The 21,950-nt window shown below is 36.8% G+C and overlaps 1 protein-coding gene across 6 annotated transcripts in view; it reads left to right on the top strand.

Moving 5' to 3' along the window:
• Positions 1-21,950, top strand: part of SCFD1 (sec1 family domain containing 1) — a 138,724-nt gene that overhangs the window by 39,614 nt on the left and 77,160 nt on the right. For 4 of the 6 annotated variants that reach the window (XR_014242310.1, XR_014242311.1, XM_082384117.1 and 1 more), the window contains exons 11-14: positions 14,785-14,924; positions 17,986-18,076; positions 18,995-19,068; positions 19,757-19,838. Coding sequence is in view for 2 of the 6 variants with exons in the window: in XM_082384117.1 (XP_082240243.1) it covers positions 14,785-14,924; positions 17,986-18,076; positions 18,995-19,068; positions 19,757-19,838 (387 nt within the window). In the remaining 4 variants the exon portion in view is untranslated. The remainder of the gene's footprint in view (positions 1-14,784; positions 14,925-17,985; positions 18,077-18,994; positions 19,069-19,756; positions 19,839-21,950) is intronic. The other 2 variants (XR_014242312.1, XR_014242313.1) reach the window with 1 other exon arrangement.

Here is a 21,950-nt window from a genome sequence, read left to right as displayed (position 1 = left end):
TCTATTTAGATCTTCTGCCCATTTTAGGATTCGGTTGTTTGTTTTTTTCATATTGAGCTGCATGAGCTACTTTTAAATTTTGGAGATTAATCCTTTGTCAGTTGCTTCATTTGCAAATATTTTCTCCCATTCTGAGGGTTGTCGTTTGGTCTTGTTTATGGTTTCCTTTGCTGTGCAAAAGCTTTGAAGGTTCATTAGGTCCCATTTGATTATTTTTGTTTTTATTTCCATTTCTTTAGGAGGTGGGTCAAAAAGGATCTTGCTGTGATTTATGTCATATACTACCTATGTTTTCCTCTAAGAGTTTGATGATGCCTGGCCTTACATTTAGGTCTTTAATCCATTTTGAGTTTATTTTTGTGTATGGTGTTAGGGAGTGTTCTAATTTCATACTTTTCCATGTACCTGTCCAGTTTTCCCAGCACCACTTATTAAAGAGGCTGTCTTTCCTCCACTGTATATTCTTACCCCCTTTATCAAAGATAAGGTGACCATATGTGCGTGGGTTTATCTCTGGTCTTTCTATCCTGTTCCATTGATCTGTATTTCTGTTTTTGTGCCAGTACCATACTGTCTTGATTACTGTAGGTTTTTAGTATAGTCTGAAGTCAGGGAGCCTGATTCCTCCAGCTCCATTTTTCTTTCTCAAGGTTGCTTTGGCTATTCAGGGTCTTTTGTGTTTCCATACAAATTGTGAAATTTTTTGTTCTAGTTCTGTGAAAAATGTCATTGGTAGTTTGATAGGGATTGCATTGAATCTGTAGATTGCTTTGGGTAGTAGAGTCATTTTCACAATGTTGATTCTTCCAATCCAAGAACGTGGTATATTTCTCCATCTATTTGTATCATCTTTAATTTCTTTCATCAGTGTCTTATAATTTTCTGCATACAGGTCTTTTGTCTCCTTCGGTAGGTTTATTCCTAAACATTTTATTCTTTTTGTTGCAGTGGTAAATGGGAGTGTTTTCTTAATTTCACTTTCAGACTTTTCATCATTAATGTATAGGAATGCAAGAGAATTCTGTGCATTAATTTTGTATCCTGCTACTTTACCAAATTCATTGATTAGCTCTAGTAGTTTTCTGGTAGCATCTTTAGGATTCTCTATGTATAGTATCATGTCATCTGCACACAGTGACAGCTTTACTTCTTCTTTTCTAATTTGGATTCCTTTTATTTCTTTTTCTTCTCTGATTGCTGTGGCTAACACTTCCAAAACTATGTTGAATAATAGTGGTGAGAGTGGGCAGCCTTGTCTTGTTCCTGATCTTAGTGGAAATGGTTTCAGCTTTTCACCATTGAGGACGATGTTGGCTGTGTGTGTGTCATCTATGGCCCTTATTATGTTGAGGGAAGTTCCCTCTATGCCTACTTTCTGGAGGGTTTTTATCATAAATGGGTGCTGAATTTTGTCGAAAGCTTCCTCTGCATCGATAGAGATGATCATATGGTTTTTCTCCTTCAATTTGTTAATATGGTGTATCACATTGATTGATTTGCGTATATTGAAGAATCCTTGCATTCCTGGAATAAACCCCACTTGATCATGGTGTATGATCCTTGTAATGTGCTGTTGGATTCTGTTTGCTAGTATTTTGCTGAGGATTTTTGCATCTATGTTCATCAGTGATATTGGCCTGTAGTTTTCTTTCTTTGTGACATCTTTGTCTGGTTTTGGTATCAGGGTGATGGTGGCCTCGTAGAATGAGTTTGGGAGTGTTCCTCCCTCTGCTGTATTTTGGAAGAGTTTGAGAAGGATAGGTGTTAGCTCTTCTCTAAATGTTTGATAGAATTCTCCTGTGAAGCCATCTGGTCCTGGGCTTTTGTTTGTTGGAAGATTTCTCATCACAGTTTCAATTTCAGTGCTTGTGATTGGTCTGTTCATATTTTCTCTTTCTTCCTGGTTCAGTCTCCGCAGGTTGTGCATTTCTAAGAAATTGTCCATTTCTTCCAGGTTGTCCATATTATTGGCATAGAGTTGCTTGTAGTAATCTCTCATAATCCTTTGTATTTCTGCAGTGTCAGTTGTTACTTCTCCTTTTTCATTTCTAATTCTATTGATTTGAGTCTTCTCCCTTTTTTTCTTGATGAGTCTGGCTAATGGTTTATCAATTTTGTTTATCTTCTCAAAGAACCAGCTTTTAATTTTATTGATCTTTGCTATCGTTTCCTTCCTTTCTTTTTCATTTATTTCTGATCTGATCTTTATGATTTCTTTCTTTCTGCTAACTTTGGGGTTTATTTGTTCTTCTTTCTCTAATTGCTTTAGGTGCAAGGTTAGGTTGTTTATTTGAGATGTTTCCTGTTTCTTAAGGTAGGCTTGTATTGCCATAAACTTCCCTCTTAGCACTGCTTTTCCTGCATCCCATAGGTTTTGGGTCGTTGTGTCTCCATTGTCATTTGTTTCTAGGTATTTTTTGATTTCCTCTTTGATTTCTTCAGTGATCACTTGGTTATTAAGTAGTGTATTGTTTAGCCTCCATGTGTTTGTATTTTTTACAGATCTTTTCCTGTAATTGATATCTAGTCTCATAGCGTTGTGGTCGGAAAAGGTACTTGATATGATTTCAGTTTTCTTAAATTTACCAAGGCTTGATTTGTGACCCATGATATGATCTATGCTGGAGAATATTCCATGAGCACTTGAGAAGAATGTGTATTCTGTTGTTTTTGGGTGGAATGTCCTATAAATATCAATTAAGTCCATCTTGTTTAATGTATCATTTAAAGCTTGTGTTTCCTTATTTATTTTCATTTTGGATGATCTGTCCATTGGTGAAAGTGGGGTGTTAAAGTCCCCTACTATGACTGTGTTACTGTCGATTTCCCCTCTTATGGCTGTTAGCATTTGCCATATGTATTGAGGTGCTCCTATGGTGGGTGCATAAATATTTACAATTGTTATATCTTCTTCTTGGATCGATCCCTTGATCATTATGTAGTGTCCTTCTTTGTCTCTTGTCATAGTCTTTATTTTAAAGTCTATTTTGTCTGATATGAGAATTGCTCCTCCAGCTTTCTTTTGATTTCCATTTGCATGGAATATCTTTTTCCATCCCCTCACTTTCAGTCTGTATGTGTCCCTAGGTCTGAAGTGGGTCTCTTGTAGACAGCATATATACGGGTCTTGTTTTTGTATCCATTCAGCGAGTCTGTGTCTTCTGATGGGAGCATTTAATCCATTTACATTTAAGGTAATTATCGATATGTATGTTCCTATTCCCATTTTCTTAATTGTTTTGGGTTTGTTATTGTTGGTCTTTTCCTTCTCTTGTGTTTCCTGCCTAGAGAAGTTCCTTTAGCATTTGTTGTAAAGCTGGTTTGGTGGTGCTGAACTCTCTCAGCTTTTGTTTGTCTGTACAGGTTTTAATTTCTCCATCGAATCTGAATGAGATCCTTGCTGGGTAGAGTAATCTTGGTTGTAGGTTTTTCTCCTTCATCACTTTAAATGTGTTCTGCCACTCCCTTCTGGCTTGCAGAGTTTCTGCTGAAAGATCAGCTGTTACCCTTATGGGGATTCCCTTGCATGTTATTTGCTGTTTTCCCCTTGCTGCTTTTAATAATTTTTCTTCGTATTTAATTTTTGATAGTTTGATTAATATGTGTCTTGGCGTGTTTCTCCTTGGATTTATCCTGTATGGGACTCTCTGTGCTTCCTGGACTTGATTAACTATTTCCTTTCCCATATTAGGGAAATTTTCACCTATAATCTCTTCAAATATTTTCTCAGTCCCTTTCTTTTTCTCTTCTTCTTCTGGGACCCCTATAATTCGAATGTTGGTGCGTTTAATGTTGTCCCAGAGGTCTCTGAGACTGTCCTCAGTTCTTTTCATTCTTTTTTCTTTATTCTGCTCTGCAGTAGTTATTTCCACTATTTTATCTTCCAGGTCACTTATCCATTCTTCTCCCTCAGTTATTCCGCTATTGATCCCGTCTAGAGTATTTTTAATTTCATTTATTGTGTTGTTCATCATTGTTTGTTTGCTGTTTAGTTCTTCTAGGTCCTTGTTAAACGTTTCTTCTATTTTGTCTATTCTATTTCCAAGATTTTGGATCATCTTTACTATGATTTTTCTGAATTCTTTTTCAGGTAGACTGCCTATTTCCTCTTCGTTTATTAGGTCTGGTGGGGTTTTACTTTGCTCCTTCATCTACAGTGTGTTTTTCTGTCTTCTCATTTTGCTTAACTTACTTTGTTTGGGGTCTCCTTTTCGCAGGCTGCAGGTTCGTAGTTCCTGTTGTTTTTGGTGTCTGTCCCCAGTGGCTAAGGTTGGTTCAGTGGGTTGTGTAGGCTTCCTGGTGGAGGAGACTAGTGCCTGTGTTCTGGTGGATGAGGCTGGATCTTGTCTTTCTGGTGGGCAGGTCCACGTCTGGTGGTGTGTTTTGGGGTGTCTGTGGCCTTATTATGATTTTAGGCAGCCTCTCTGCTAGTGGATGGGGCTGTGTTCCTATCTTGCTAGTTGTTTGGCATAGGGTGTCCAGCACTGTAGTTTGCTGATCGTTGAGTGAAGCTGGGTCTTGGCGTTGAGATGGAGATCTCTGGGAGATTTTTGCCGTTTCATATTATGTGGAGCTGGGAGGTCTCGTGTGGACCAGTGTCCTGAAGTTGGCTCTCCCACCTCAGAGGCACAGCACTGACTCCTGACTGCAGCACCAAGAGCTTTTCATCAACACGGCTCAGAATAAAAGGGAGAAAAAATAGAAAGAAAGAGAGAAAGAGGATAAAATAAAATAAAGTAAAGTAAAATAAAATAAAGTTATTAAAATAAAGAATAAAAAATAATTATTACGAAAAAAAATTTTTTTAATTAAAAAAATTTTTAAAAGACAAAAAAATGGACAGACAGAACCCTAGGACAAATGGTGAAAGCAGAGCTATACAGACAAAGTCACACACAGAAGCATACACATACACACTCACAAAAAGAGAAAAAGGGGATAAAATAATATATCTTTGCTCCCAAAGTCCACCTCCTCAATTTGGGATGATTCGTTGTCTATTCAGGTATTCCACAGATGCAGGATACATCTCGTTGATTGTGGAGATTTAATCCTCTGCTCCTGAGGCTGCTGGGAGAGATTTCCCTTTCTCTTCTTTGTTCGCACAGCTCCTGGGGTTCAGCTTTGGATTTGGCCCCACCTCTGCGTGTAGGTTGCCTGAGGGCATCTGTTCTGTGCTCAGACAGGACGGGGTTAAAGGAGCAGCTGATTCAGGGGCTCTGGCTCACTCAGGCCAGGGGGTGGGAGGGGTATGGATGCGGGGCGAGCCTGCGGCGGCAGAGGCTGGCAGGACGTTGCACCAGCCTGAGGTGCGCTGTGTGTTCTCCTGGGGAAGTTGTCCCTGGATCACGTGACCCTGGCAGTGGCGGGCTGCACAGGCTCCTGAGAGGGGCGGTGTGGATAGTGACCTGTGCTTGCACACAGGCTTCTTGGTGGCGGCAGCAGCAGCCTTAGCATCTCATGCCCATCTCTGGGGTCTGTGCTGATAGCCACGGCTCGCGCCCATCTCTGGAGCTCGTTTAGGCGGCGCTCTGAATCCCCTCTCCTCGCGCACCAGGAAACAAAGAGGTAAGGAAAAGTCTCTTCCCTCTTCGGCCGTTCCAGACCTTTTCCTGGACTCCTTCCCGGCTAGCCGTGGTGCACCAGCCCCCTTCAGGCTGTGTTCACGCAGCCAACCCCAGTCCTCTCCCTGGGATCTGACCTCTGAAGCCGGAGCCTCAGCTCCCAGCCCCGCCTCACCCAGGCGGGTGAGCAGACAAGCCTCTCGGGCTGGTGAGTGCTGGTCAGCACCGATTCTCTGTGCGGGAACCTCTCCGCTTTGCCCTCTGCACCCCTGTTGCTGCGCTCTCCTCCATGGCTCCAAAGCTTCCCCCCTCCGCCACCCACAGTCTCTGCCTGCAAAGGGCCTTCCTAGTGTGTGGAAACCTTTCCTCCCCAACAGCTCCCTCCCTCTGGTGCAGGTCCCGTCCCTATTCTTTGTCTCTGTTTTTTCTTTTTTCTTTTGCCCTACCCAGGTACATGGGGATTTTCTTGCCTTTTGGGAGGTCTGAGGTCTTCCGCCAGCGTTCAGTAGGTGTTTTATAGGAGCAGTTCCACCTGTAGATGTATTTCTGATGTATCTGTGGGTAGGAAGGTGATCTCCGCGTCTTACTCTTCTGCCATCTTGAAGCTGCCCCCAGGATTGCAGTTTTAAAATTGGGAAGACCTCGCTGAAAAAGAGACATTTGAGGAAAGATCTAATGGAGAGAAGGTAGTGAATTATGTAGCTATTTGGGAGAATAGCATTCCAGGCAGAAGGATGCCTGATATGTTTAAAAGATGGCAAGGCAGCCAAAGTGGCCAGAGCAAGTAAGGCAGGGAAAAGTAGCAGGAGATGAAGTTAAATAGAACACGGGATGCAATGTAGCATAGGACATTAAAGGCCACTGTAAGGATATTGATTTTAATTTGAGGGAAGCAGAGAGCCTCACATAGTTTTGAGTAAAGGAATGACATCTGATACACATTTTAAGAGTATCATCCTAGCTACTATATTGAAAAAGACTCTTTGGGGGCATAGGAAGAGTCAAGGAGACCAGTTAGGAGTTGCAGTTATCTTAGCAAGAGATGATGGTGTTTTACACCAAGATGGAAATGGTGAGGGTTGTGATAATCTATTGAATGTAGAGTATAGGATTGACCGATGAATTGGATGTGAGATGTAAGAGAGAGGAGCCAAAGATGACTCCAAAGTTTTGGCCTTTGCAAATGGACAGATGTTCTTTATTGAGATGGGAAAGACGTGGGAGAAGCAGTTTTCGGAGGAAGATCAGAGGTTGAGTTTTGGACATGTTAAATGTGAGATGCCCATTAAGATATTCAAGTGTAGATATCATTAGATAGTTAGATATATGAGCCTGGAGTTAAGGAGAAACATCTAGTCTAGAGAAATAAATTTAGAAGTAGTTCATATATAGATGGCATTTAAAGCCAAGAGGTAAGATGAGATCACCAAGGGAGTGAGTATAGATAGAAGAGAGAAGAGGTCTGAGAACTGATCTCTGAGGCATTTCAGCATTTAGATATTGGCGTGGTGAGTAGGAATGAGCAATATAATATAGGAAGTAGCAGCCAGTGAGGTATGAGAACTAGGTCTGTGTTGTTTTGGAAGCCAGTGAATTAAATGTTTCAAACAGGAGACAGAAATTAACTTGTACAAATGCTGAGGACTAAGAAGTCACCATTGCATGTGGCAGTGTCAGGGTTATTAGTGAATTTGGTAAGAGTGGCTTCTGATCACTCTGATACCAAAACCAGACAAAGATGTCACAAAGAAAGAAAACTACAGGCCAATATCACTGATGAACGTAGATGCAAAAATCCTCAACAAAATACTAGCAAACAGAATCCAACAGCACATTAAAAGGATCATACACTGTGATCAAGTGGGGTTTATCCCAGGAATGCAAGGATTCTTCAATATACGCAAATCAATCAATGTGATACACTATATTAACAAATTGAAGGAGAAAAACTATATGATCATCTCAATCGATGCAGAGAAAGCTTTTGACAAAATTCAACACCTATTTATGGTAAAAAACCCTCCAGAAAGTTGGCATAGAGGGAACTTTCCTCAACATAATAAAGGCCATATGTGACAAACGCACAGCCAACATCGTCCTCAATGGTGAAAAGCTGAAACCATTTCCACTAAGATCAGGAACAAGACAAGGTTGCCCACTCTCACCACTATTATTCAACATAGTTTTGGAAGTTTTAGCCACAGCAGTCAGAGAAGAAAAAGAAATAAAAGGAATCCAAATTAGAAAAGAAGAAGTAAAGCTGTCACTGTTTGTAGATGACATGATACTATACATAGAGAATCCTAAAGATGCTACCAGACAACTGCTAGAGCTAATCAATGAATTTGGTAAAGTAGCAGGATACAAAATTAATGCACAGAAATCTCTTGCATTCCTACACACTAATGATGAAAAATCGGAAAGTGAAATTAAGAAAACACTCCCATTAACATAGCACCAAAAGGAATAAAATATCTAGGAATAAACCTACCGAAGGAGACAAAAGACCTGTATGTAGAAAATTATAAGACACTGATGAAAGAAATTAAAGATGATACAAATAGATGGAGAAATATACCACGTTCTTGGATTGGAAGAATCAACATTGTGAAAATGACTCTACTCCCCAAAGCAATCTACAGATTCAGTGCAATCCCTATCAAACTACCAATGACATTTTTCACAGAACTAGAACAAAAAATTTCACAATTTGTATGGAAACACAAAAGACCCTGAATAGCCAAAGCAACCTTGAGAAAGAAAAATGGAGCTGGAGGAATCAGGCTCCCTGACTTCAGACTATACTACAAAGCTACAGTAATCAAGACAGTATGGTACTGGCACAAAAACAGAAATACAGATCAATGGAACAGGATAGAAAGACCAGAGATAAACCCACGCACATATGGTCACCTTATCTTTGACAAAGGAGGCAAGAATATACAGTGGCGAAAAGACAGCCTCTTCAATAAGTGGTGCTGGGAAAACTGGACAGCTACATGTAAAAGAATGAAATTAGAACACTCCCTAACACCATACACAAAAATAAACTCAAAATGGATTAAAGACCTAAATGTAAGGCCAGGCATCATCAAACTCTTAGAGGAAAACATAGGCAGAACACTGTATGACATAAATCACAGCAAGGTCCTTTTTGACCCACCTCCTAGAGAAATGGAAATAAAAACAAAAATAAACAAATGAGACCTAATGAAACTTAAAAGCTTTTGCACAGCAAAGGAAACCATAAACAAGATGAAAAGACAGCCCTCAGAATGGGAGAAAATATTTGCAAATGAAGCAACTGACAAAGGATTAATCTCCAAAACATACAAGCAACTCATGCAGCTCAATATCAAAAAAACAAACAACCCAATCAAAAAATGGGCAGAAGACCTAAATAGAGATTTCTCCAAAGAAGATATACAGATTGTCAGCAAACACATGAAAGAATGCCCAACATCATTAATCATTAGAGAAATGCAAATCAAAACTACAATGAGATATCATCTCACACCAGTCAGAATGGCCATCATCAAAAAATCTACAAACAATAAATGCTGGAGAGGGTATGGAGAAAAGGGAACCCTCTTGCACTGTTGCTGGGAATGTAAATTGGTACAGCCACTATGGAGAACAGTGTGGAGGTTCCTTAAAAACTAAAAATAGAACTACCATATGACCCAGTAATCCCACTACTGGGCATATACCCTGAGAAAACCATAATTCAGAAAGAGTCATGTACCAAAATGTTCATTGCAGCTCTATTTACAATAGCCAAGACATGGAAGCAACCTGAGTGTCCATCAACAGATGAATGGATAAAGAAGATGTGGCACATATATACAATGGAATATTACTCAGCCATAAAAAGGAACAAAACTGAATTATTTGTAGTGAGGTGGATGGACCTAGAGACTGTCATCCAGAGTGAAATAAGTCAGAAAGAGAAAAACAAATACCATATACTAGCACGTATATATGGGATCTAAAAAAAAAAAAAAAAAAGATTGTCAGAAGAACCTAGGGGCAAGACAGGAATAAAGATGCAGACCTACTAGAGAATGGACTTGAGGATACGGGGAAGGGGAAGGGGAAGCTGGGACAAAGTGAGAGAGTGGCATCGACATATATACACTACCAAACGTAAAATAGATAGCTAGTGGGAAGCAGCCGCATAGCACAGTGAGATCAGCTCGGTGCTTTGTGACCACCTAGAGGGGTAGGATAAGGAGAGTAGGAGGGAGGGAGATGCACGAGGGAAGAGATATGGGGACATATGTATATGTATAACTGATTCACTTTGTTATAAAGCAGAAACTGACACACCATTGTAAAGCAATTATACTCTAATAAAGATGTTAAAAAAAAAAAGAGTGGCTTCTGTAGTGTAGGGGTTAAACACTGAAGTGGGTATAAGAGAGATTGGAAGAAGAGGCATAGGTGAGAGAATATAGACAAACCTTGAAAGAGTTTTACTGTATAGGAGAGCTGAGAAAAGGGGTGACTGCTGCAAGGGCACGTGAAGTCAAAAAAAGATTTTTAAATGAGAGAAAGTACAGCATGTTTGTGTATTCCCTATTGGGGAATGATCGAAAGAGAAGAGTTGGTTGTGGAGATAAGAGTGTCCTGCAGGTCTGTATGAGGCATTAGTGACCAGGATGACTACAGACCAGGATTTCTCAACCTTGGCATTATTGACATTTTGGGCCTGATAATTCTTTGCTGTAGGGGGCTGTCCTGTGTATTGTAGGATGTTTAGCAGCATCCCTGACCTCTACCCTCTAGATACCAGTAGCAATCCTTAGTTCTGGACAACCAAAATGTCTTCATTGTCAAATATTCCCATGGGGTGGAGAGGGGCAAAATTGTCTCTGATGAAGAATTACGGTTATAGGCTGATGATGGGAGTTTCAAAGCTGGAGTTGTTTTAGGGAAGAGGACAAGTGAAGAGTCTGGGAGTAACAAGGACGACACCTAGCCCAATCCTGGGTCCAGTGGTTTGAGATGTGTGACAAGTAAAAAAAAAAAAAAAAAGGTTGTGGTCTGAGAAGGCTACAGGGGATAGCCAGTTGGTGTTCAACTAGAGCAAGAAAGTGTTCAGTGGAAGTTGAGAGTAGATGTTCAGAATAGGAGATTTTGCTGATGACTGAGTATGAGTTCCAGAGGGTAGACAGAATGGTTTCAGGAATCCAGTAAGAATGAGAGATGGAATCTGAAAAGGGGTGGCATGATGAGATAGTTTTGGTAGTCTCAAATTAGATTTGGTTGGTGGGGCCCTGCCTGTTGGGTGGGAGCAAGGATCTTAGAGCATACACATCAGGGGTCACCTCTTCATTCCTGCCAGTGGTGTGTGGAGGCCATATAGCGCATCAAGATACCGGGATCCTTTCTAATTCCTAAACTTGAAGAGTTCCTGGGGGAAATTAAAGTACATGATGCTTTGAGTGCAGGCGATAAGATGTGTGTACAGGTAATTGCAATGTAAAGGAATATGCTGAGTCCCCATTGTCAGAAGAGAAATTGGGAAACATAAGTTATGGCAGACATTCCCCAAAACTAGACAAGGCTAATACTGATTTTGAGGGTTTTACTATTGCAGAGTGAAATGAGAATAATAAGGAATATGAAATGAGTTTTTACAACTGACCTTGTATCCTTGTGAGATATACTAATTTTTATTTTCTACTATTTGAAGTTAAAATATTATTTTAAAAATACAAGACGGTAAAAGTATATGGTAGGGGTTTGGGGGGCTTTGTTCTAATCTTCTTCACTTCACAGAATAAAAAGTTGGAAACCATGTGTTTCCAAGGAATTCAATTCAACAAATATTTATTAAGTGCCTCCTCTGTACCAGACACTGCTGGTCACTGGGCTACAAGGTAAACAAAGGAGACATGATCCCTGCTTGCGTGGAGGTTACAATAGTGGATTCCTGTGGACATTTGGGTTATTGTTGTTTTTATTTTTTGTTATAAATAATAGAGCAATGCACATCTCTAGTTAACTTTCTTTCTTAGACGAGGTTCTCAGATTCCATATTACCCTTTAAGCCGTCTTTTCTCAGTAACATTATTATTAGAATATTTAGGTCTTGTGAAAATAGTCTCTGAGAAAATTGGATATAACAACCTATACAACTTACAATGAGTTAATCCTGTTCATTAATTTTAATACACTTTCTAGATGTGAAAAAACTACAACTGAGATATCATAACCAATTGTAAGCAAGCCATTTTTTATTGATTGTTAAAACTGCAGCTTTTTGAGGTTTCTTCCGAGTTTTCAAAATTCTTAATAGTTATACCCTCCACCTCCACAAGATGGAGTAAAAGTTGTAGATGGGAGTTTCAAGTTTAACTTGAAATTGGAGCTTGCTTTTTATATTAAATATCTTTGCCTGAAAATCCAGAACATTGATAATATTTATATATCAGGCCCTGGAAACTGCTGTGAAAATTCACACAGCCTCTCTGTGTGTCAGAAAGGTGATTGTTGTCCTTTAACATGGGAGATACACTCTTCTGATGAAAAACTTTGCAGTGTCCCTTTCCTTTTCTCAGGACATAAGAAGCAAAATTAGTAATTAGAAAGTCATGATTCCTTTTTGTCGTGTCTTGGTTGCAAGGGCTGTGGATCTGATTGTTCAACTGCAATGAGTAGTTTTAGGCAAAGGGTGGACATTATTTCATTGCCGTGTCTTGTCCTTTAGTTGGCCTTTGTTTTTTTGAATCTTAGGTGCCTTTGTTTGTGCCTTTGGCCCTCTGCTACTGACCCTCATTATTTAAAATATTAAATCAGAATTTGTACTAATTACATAAGGACTTTAGTAAAGTTTATTTTGTTCTTGCCACTCAAGAAGAGAAAAGGAAGTCATTTCCAAGTTAATATATACTTTTAAAAGGTTATTAGAAAAACATTTTAGAAGCACTCGTTTTCTTAAAGATATATGACATTCTGCATTTGGTTGATTGTATCTTTGTGGGGTACAATTTGACATTATTTCTCTTTTTTCCAGTATTTCCTGTAAACTGATAGATCTAGAGACTTAATTAGATTTGGCGCAATTCCTTGCCAAAATAAAAGTTACTTTTACTTTGCTTGGCTTTTTTTCTCATGTGAATATAAATCTTAGCTCTGCATAAATAGGTGTTAACCTATATTACCCAAATGTAACTTTGTTAATATTAGCTCTGTCTGCCTCTCCTGGTCTGCTTTAACTCATGAAAGGAAAACAAGACCACTGAAGACTTACCCATGTTTTCCCAGTGGGATTTACTTATATCTGGTGATTTGGCACACCCTTGTCCAGTTTTCTAAGTCAGGAAAGTGTGAATATCAGTGGGAATAGATTAGACTTTACCATGTGAAAACTAATTCTGTTGTCTTCTATACCCATGTCTTCAGTTCCTTTAACATGATTGAGTACAGCACAGAATGTTCTGATTTCCCAATTTTCAAGACTGAAATTACTTTTCCTTATTTGCCTGGCTATTAGTGTAAACAATAGGAATGTTTCTTGCCGCTATTATGTTATTTCTCAAAACTCTTAACATCTTTGATTCCTTTATCATTTTGTGTTTTAAGTATTCCATCAATACTTTAGTAATAATATGCTGTCCTATTTTTAGAGCAGTAATTTTGCTAACAAGTTACTTGTGTTTTGAATGAGCTGTGTGTCATCACCACGGAAATAGTACTTCACTAGAAATTCTAGTTAATAAAGCTTAACTATTTAAAAATGTTTCTTTTCTTCAGTATCTTTGTTTTGTTAGATAACTTTTAAAAACAAAAGTTCTTCTCAGATGTAGTTGTTAACACCTGTTTATTGTACTTTCTTCCTATGTGGATGATTTGCTGTGCCAAGGTGAGGTTAAGGTATGGGATGGGAAAAGGGATTAAATAGGGTTATATTATGTTATGTGTATCCTATGATAATATAAGGAGCCCATAAGAAAGACATAATACTAACAGGTTGAAATACAATATAGTATACTCTTCTTTGTCAAGAGGCTTGTTACTCTACTGGCAGTTAGACATCTATATATTTTGCACTCTTTTTTTTTATGTCATAGGGGAAAATGACAAGGAAGTAAGCTATTATAAAGGATTTATTTGAGAAAGTTACAGGGTATGGTCTAAGGATCCAATCTCAGTATTAATGACCTTTTCCTGTCAAGAGGAAATTAAATTATATTCAGTACAGTTAATTTGCTAAGACCTAGAAGTTTAATCATTAAGAACTTATATCTTAGAACGAAGATGATAGTATCACAGTCATGCTAGATAATTTCTCCATATAATTTCTTTTGCTCATCATTCATTTGCTTATTGATATCCATATTTTATCTCTAGCTCACTATTCTTCAGAGTAGAGTTGAACCATAAAATACTGCTATTACATAAAGGAACCCACAAGTCTAATGCAAGAAGGAGGGAGAAAGAATAGAAAAGATAGCTCACTTTTGTTTTGTTTTTTTGTATGTTTGTTTTTTGAGAAAGGGCAAAAAAAATGAAGCCTCACGTGAGTAAAATTATGTCTACGCAGAAAAGCTTAGCAACTATTAGTATGACTGGCTCTTAGCATTTATGTGAAAGGGAGTGCTATTGTTATTGTAGCTTCTGTTGTAATTTTTTTTTTAAATGCGATCCATCAAGTAACAGGTCAGACTGTTAAGACTCGCTAAGAGTTTAAAAATTACATTTAAGGTTATGTTTGTTACTGGAAACAATTAAGCATCAAGAGATGTGGTCAAATAAATGTAGCCAAATATTTGTCTACTATGTAGACATGATAAAAATGAGGTAGATGTGCATATTCAAATACAGGAAGAGCTCAAAATATTGATACATTATTAAATGAGAAAAGTAAAGTACAAAGTATGTATAATGTAATCGCATTCTTTAAAATTTAAAGGATATGTTTGCTGACATATACAAAAATATTTTTCTAGAAGGATACACAAGAACCTTAACACGGTTTTATGTGTTTTTTGAAATTGTAATCATATGCATCTACTACTAAATTAAAATACATAAACAATTAAAGGTACCTTTATGTAACAAAACATTGGATGGAGGTCTTTTAATTTCAGATCTGTATTTTGTCCTTGGAAATAGTAGAAAAGGCAGTAAGAATCTGTGTTATTTTTCTTATTGTAGGCAATGTTCTTAAATTCAGAAAACTGTTATTTAAAACAGAATTACTTTTTCCTAGGATTTCCACTTGAACAGAGTTAATTTGGAAGAGTCTTCAGGAGTGGAGAATTCCCCAGCTGGTGCTAGACCAAAGAGAAAAAACAAGAAGTCTTATGATTTAACTCCAGCTGATAAATTTTGGCAGAAACATAAAGGAAGGTAAATAAGAAAAACAATAAGTAAAAGATTCACCCCCTAAAAAGATATGCAGATGTCATATGACTTAATGGGTTTATAAAAAAAAAAATCAAAACAGGTCACAGTGGTTCATCTACACCATGAATAAGAACTATAATTAAATAGTCTATGGAGCTCTGTTTTATTGCTTAATTTCCTAGTTCTTATGTTGTTTTTGTTAGTTGTTTTGTGGGGGCCACTTCCCTTTTCAATAAGTTCACACCATATGATTTTATAGATTTTACAGATAGTCTTTCTGAATTTCATTTCTATCCCCATTGACCCTCAGCAGCACCATTTCTACCTTTCATTAAAATCGGTTTTTGTGATAGGGAAACATCAAGGTGTGATTTTCCTTTTTTGTTCCATGTTTGCCTTCATACAAACCCAATTTTAGATATCTGTGGAGAAAATACCTAAGCCTGAAAACAAGATTTATTCAAAGTACATTAGAAATAATAGGTGAAAAAATTGTAACAATTTGCCATGTGATTTATTATAGGTAGATATGCAGATCCCATGTGTTGCTATGACCCCTTAAAGTTGAGGTACTTCATGAGCTCAGTAACTGCTATAAAAGTTGTCTAGTGGTCATTATGGCTAGAGGAATCATTCTAAAAAACAAACAAAAAAAATCATTCCTCTGAGAGAAAAAGAATGTTGCTCATCAACAATTATGGAAATACAATGTTATTTATTATAATCTGGACTATTTCAACTGTTACTGTATCTATCTATCTGTCTACATATATATATATATGTATATCTCCTTGATATGGCTGTTCTTTTTGGTCTCATTTATGTTTAAAGAGAAATAGGATGTAGACTTGGTTCAATACAATTGGTTGTTTTGTACGTTTTATCTTTTTTTTATTTATAACTTTTTTTTTAAACACTGGAAAATCACATTGCTATAACAAAGAATTTTAGTTTCTCTGCAATGAAAAGTCACTATCTTTCTTTCTGACTAATGCAATTTTGGGTACTGTTATGATTTATTTTAAATTATTTTCTTCTCTTTGGAATCCTATATATAGTCTACATTTCCTTTTAGAATGGTAAAGTATAAGAATTTACATTATTTATAGAGGATGCAGGATATTTTAAAGTTAATTTTAAAGTTCACATTCCCTAATAGAAAAACAAAAGCTTAAGAAAACAATTTCTTTATTCATATATGGAAATTTTGAATATTTTCTTTAGACCATATGTTTAGGAACAACTTAAGAGGTCAATTGAATAGTAAGAACTTTAGTTTTTTGTTTGTCAGGTAGGAATAGCCCTCACTCTGAATGTCATGCTACAATAGCAATGTGGGCACAGATGCTGGGAGACAGCATAGAGTTAAACAAGCTACTTAAATCTCTCTGAGCTTCATTTTCCTCATCAGTAAAATGTGGGATGATACTTCTACCTATTGTCCTATTTCAGAAGGTTGTTGTGAAGATTGACATAATATAAAGAAGTAACTTGCCCCAAATCATCCAGCTTTCATTGGTAAAACCAGGTATAAAAACCAGTTCTGGCAGATTCTAAAGTCCCTGGTCTTAGCTGTCAGTAGTGTATATGTACCTCACCAAGACTGTGGTCAGAATTAAATGAGACAATAGAGACAGATTCTTAGGATAGTGTTTGTCATACAGTCAACACTCAATAAATACAAGCAGTTATTATCATCTGTTAGCCCTGAGGCCTAAAGACACTAGAGATTTTAAGGATCATTTAGTTTAACCAGCACATTTTACCTGCTCACTGCTGTTTTCTGACAACATAGACTCTGCTGGACCTCCGTTAGGGCCTGCAGTTGTCATGTAAAACTGGACTGTGTTTCTCAAAATCCTTTCAGGAGCTTTTGTCATTTCTGTGCTGATCATTAGTGAAGTGTTATCAAGTGTCAGCGTGGAGGAAGGGGGACGTGACCATTTCTTTCTTAAAGGAGAAAAAGCTTCTGGCCTCCCCTAAGGCTGTAGATGAAAAATACTCATGTTATAGCAGAGGGAGATCAGCTCAGTGCTCTATGACCACCTAGAGGGGTGGGATAGGGAGGGTGGGAGGGAGATGCAAGAGGGAAGGGATATGGGGATGTATGTATACATATAGCTGATTCACTTTGTTATGCAGCAGAAACTAACACAACATTGTAAAGCAATTATACTCCAATAAAGATGTTAAAAAAAGAAAAAAGAAAAATACTCATGTTAGGAACCATTTCATGGTCAGCATACATTCATCTAGATATATTCAAGATTGATGCTGCATGACACTTTTTCTACCTGAGCTGCTCAGTGATTGCAGATCAGTTGTCTCTGAAGTCTGGAAATCGCTGCTAAACTGCACTTACTGGGAAGATATCAAGGACTGGACCAACAAAACTGTGGCCTAATGTATAACTGATTCACTTTGCTGTATAGCGGAAACTAACACAACATTGTTAAGCAGCTATACTCCAGTAAAAATTAATAAAAACAAAACAAACAAACAAAAACTGGGCCCACATTCTATTTTTACCAGTGGTGTTCTAGATATTGAATTTACAGAATTAAAAGATTTTTTTTCACAGTTACGGTTTTTTTCACAGCATGTAATATTTTTTAGTACATCTTTGTAGTTACATGGACCCTTTGACACTGTATGTTAATTTGGCTGGTAATATTTAATTGATGTTTGATATACTGTGGTTTCTCTTCCTTTGTTTTTCAGTCACTTAAATATCTTTTTATTTTTTCTAATAGTGTATAGGTGAAGAGAAAATTGATACAGTTAATGAAAAGAATAGAAATAAAATTTAAATTTGTTTATATGTATAAGTATTATGATATGCATTTTAAAGAAATAGTATTTACAATGTAAATAGATATCACAAGGATATATAGTTGTATTTATCCTAAATGTTTTCTGCCTGTGTTATATATAATATACATTCAAATCTAAATGAATACATTTGAAATAATAATAAATCCTCATTGTATATATTTCAAAATTCACACAAAAATCAATCTTCTAATCTCATACTTATAGTTCCTCTTGTGCAATACTGTTTCAGTCCATTCCCAGAAGTTGCAGAATCAGTTCAGCAAGAACTAGAGTCTTACAGAGCACAGGAAGATGAGGTTAAACGACTTAAAAGCATTATGGTAAGATTCTGTTTACTTTCTTGGAAATATAGGGAAGCAGAAGGACATCTGGAGGGAGAAAGAGGTTAACTTTTTTTCCTTACAAAAATTCAAGGCCATTCATTGCTTTAATAACAAAAAAAAATATTCTCAACTTACATAAAAGATCTTTTTTAAAAAGAAATCTAAGTTCTAAGGAGAAGAGTGAACTCTTTAAAAAAAATATGAATTTATGATTTGAAAAAATGTATAATGTGAGTATATTTTAGAGATGTATGTTCCAGTGCTGCTCATTTTACTATATTTTTGATCTAACTTCAAATTTCAGCTGTACTATTTATTACTGTGTGACCTGTGGCAAGTCTCTGGGCCTACTTCTTTTTCTTTTTGCTTTTTTTTAAATAAATTTATTTATTTATTTTTGGCTGCGTGTGGGCTTTCTCTAGTTATGGCGAGCGGGGGCTACTCTTTGTTGCGGTACACGGGCTTCTCATTGCGGTGGCTTCTCTTATTATGGAGCACGGGCTCTAGGCGCACGGGCTTCAGTAGTCATGGGACGTGGGCTCAGTAGTTGTGGCGCATGGACTTAGTTGCTCCGCGGCATGTGGGATCTTCCTGGACCAGGGCTCGAACCCGTGTCCCCTGCATAGGCAGGTGGATTCTTAACCACTGTGCCACCAGGCAAGTCTCTGGGCCTATTTCTTTATCTGAAAATGCCAGCTGGTCCTTTTTTTAGTCATCCAACCATTCATTAGATTGGTGGTGACTAGAACTTTTCTATAACTGTCAAAAATGCAGATGCTTGCTCCTTAGAAGGGAAGAATTATTATCCTGGGTGACCAGAATCTTACTGTTTATCAGTGATCTTAGGAATATATTGATTTTCATGCTTGGGCTTGGGATTTCTGAGTAGTTACTGGGACCTTTTTTTCCTTCCAGGGACTAGAAGGGGAAGATGAAGGAGCCATAAGTATGCTGTCTGACAATACTGCTAAGTTAACATCAGCCGTTAGGTAAGCAGGCAGTTTATCCTCTTTGAAATCTTTCTGTTGATAAGATTTATTTTGGAGGTTCAAAAATGGATTAATATTTTTCATGATAGGAAATAATAGTAATAGCATATACCTTTAAGACTAAAGAACTAAATTGTGTTTTTAATATGTTCAAGCTGATTTAAGTTCCCTCCTTTTTATATAGCAGATCATTTGTTCCTTTTACTAGTTAGAATTGTATAATGGGGGTAATTTTGCCACCGAGATAGTATCGCTGATAAAGTAAGGTGAGTTATTGTTAATTTTATCATTGCTGCTATTACTTTATTAGCTAAAGTTTAAGCAGTATCTTTTTCATACTTTAAATGCCATCAAGGAGAGAGAGTTTCGTGTTTTAGAAATTTCACATTAATCTGATTTTATTCTAAACCTCCAAATTTTGGAATCAGAAAGTTAAATGGTAGAATAATGATATTTGGGAGGCAGGTTATTTTAAAATAAGAAGCATTTCAACTGTATTAAAGTGGTAAATACTGTATGTGTTCAAGCCTAGAGATTAAGTTCAGTTGATAGTTTAACATGTAATTTTGTCCCTGTTTTACCGTTCCAAGTATCCTCAGAGGAAGCAACCAGGTGTGTGTTTTATTAAAATTTATGTCATTTCCTTAGAGAATTTAATGGTTAATTTTCAATTTTTTGATACTTGTAGTTCTTTGCCAGAACTCCTTGAAAAAAAAAGACTTATTGATCTCCATACAAATGTTGCCACTGCTGTTTTAGAACATATAAAGGTAAATTTAGCTTTTCCTTCCCCACAATATGGCTACTATTTTTGTAGGGTTGTAGACTTTGTAAGATTCTTTCATATTCATTATCTCATTGAGCCCTCACTGTAAAGTTAAGAGATATAATTATTGAAGGCAGCATTATTACCTTCATTTTTGCAAATGAGGAAACCAATCCAGGAAGATTAGTGATTTGCCCAAGGTCACATGTTCAGTAAAGAGAAGTTAGCATCTGTGATATTTTTATTTACGTTTTATCGTATTACTCTGTTAATAGTAGACCTGTATCTAAACATCAGTAATACAGATTTAGACATCCCTTTTACTATAGTACTATCTAAAATATCTATTAATAACATCACTTCATTATGTAACTTGGTTCTGAACTTTTTAGTTTTAGATTAGTCTGTTAGCATTATTGCTTCTTACTGTTACCTGCTGTACTGTGATTTTGAAACATATGTATTGGATATTCTGTATGTTGTTATCATAGTTCTTTTTTCTCATTACTTCATTCATGGTAACTCTGTATCAGCTGGACTTAATCCATTCTTCAGTATTCTACTGTCATTTATTCTCTGGACATGGAACTGAATTCCAGTGACAGATTGATGGTATACTAGAATGTGGCTATCACTGACCCCTACTTTCCATTTGAGATGATACATTTGAAAAAGCAATGTAAAAAAGCTGAATATGCTTGCTTCCTGTCCAAAGTATTGAGAACAACTTGGATTTATGGAAAAGGGGATTAAACATTTTTCTTTTTTAATGATTTAAAAAGCCTTAGAGCATTAGAAAGGAGCTAATATAGATAGATAATGGACATTGTACAGCATAGAATTTAAACCTGCATAATTTCTATTAAGCTGACAACCCGATTTTTTTTTTCCCCACATCTTGATAGTGATGCTTGCTATTTTCATGTACCTACAGGAATAGAAACATAACTGAGCAGTCTATAGATGATTTCTGCTGCTGATATTTTCACTTCAATATGTTGCATCTCTGTAAAGTGGGAAAACGCTGATCAAATTTTTTTACCTGAGATCATTGTCTCCTGTGGAGATAATTTATATAACCAGTAAAATGCAACAGAGAGCTATATTGAGAATTTACTTCACTAGGAAAGTAAAAGCTTTGCTTACAAGGCTAAATATGAAGACTATGAATCTAATATAAAAAGTTAAACAAAAATTTATTGCATTAAAACAAAATATAGGTTCTGCTTTACATCTACTGAACTATAATTATGTAATCAAGATCTTATGATTCATTAAACAAATGTTTCTTGATTACATGCTGTTTTTGACAGTTGTTAATAGTCCTATGTGTACCTTGAGATTTAAACTGTTCCGTGGATTTTTTTGACATATAGTTTTTCATTAATTTTTTTCATTATTAAATGTTTATTAATTCTTGTATTTTACTTTCTGAATTCAGTTCTCACAGTTGTAAAACCAGGAAAGTGCCAAGCTTAGCTTCTACTTCCAGACTGAATTGTGTAACCCAAAGTAACTAATTATCATACCAATGGAAAGTGCACAGTTTCATCTTATTCATAAAACTTTACAAACATTATCCTGCCACAAATTTATATGAATATACTCTAGGTCAGAGACTAGCGCTTATGGTTTGAGAAAATTCTGGTTAAAGTAATTTACTTACTCAATTATGTTAAGTGGCTCTGTAGGTGTTTTGCTGGGCCCTAGAGATTCTGTAATAAACAGGACAGACAAGTTCTTTGTTCTCTTGGAGCTAATATAGTAGTGACAACAAACAAAGTAAGCAAGTTAGGAAACAGGATAACATCAGGCATTTAGGTGATATGAAAACACCAAATTAGGGTGATATATGATAGACACTGGCTCAGAGGGCTGTTCTAGAGTAAGTGAAATCACCATCAAAGGAAATCACCTTTGATAAGGTGATGTTTTAATTGAGACCCGAATCACACGAAGGAACCAGTTAGTGAAAATTTCAGGGCCACGTATTCCAGGCAGAGGGACTAATATGTGCCGCAAAGGCCTTAAGGCAGGAACAAATTGTTTTGGAGGACCTAGAAGAAGACTGATGTACTTATAGTGAGGAGAGAAAGAGTGATAGACTATGGGGTCA

The sequence above is a fragment of the Balaenoptera borealis genome, assembly GCF_965194805.1.
Source record: "Balaenoptera borealis genome assembly, chromosome: 3".
Lineage (NCBI taxonomy): Eukaryota > Metazoa > Chordata > Mammalia > Artiodactyla > Balaenopteridae > Balaenoptera > Balaenoptera borealis.
The sequence above is the reverse complement of the archived record's forward strand: the minus strand, read 5'-3'. Positions and strand labels throughout refer to the sequence as shown.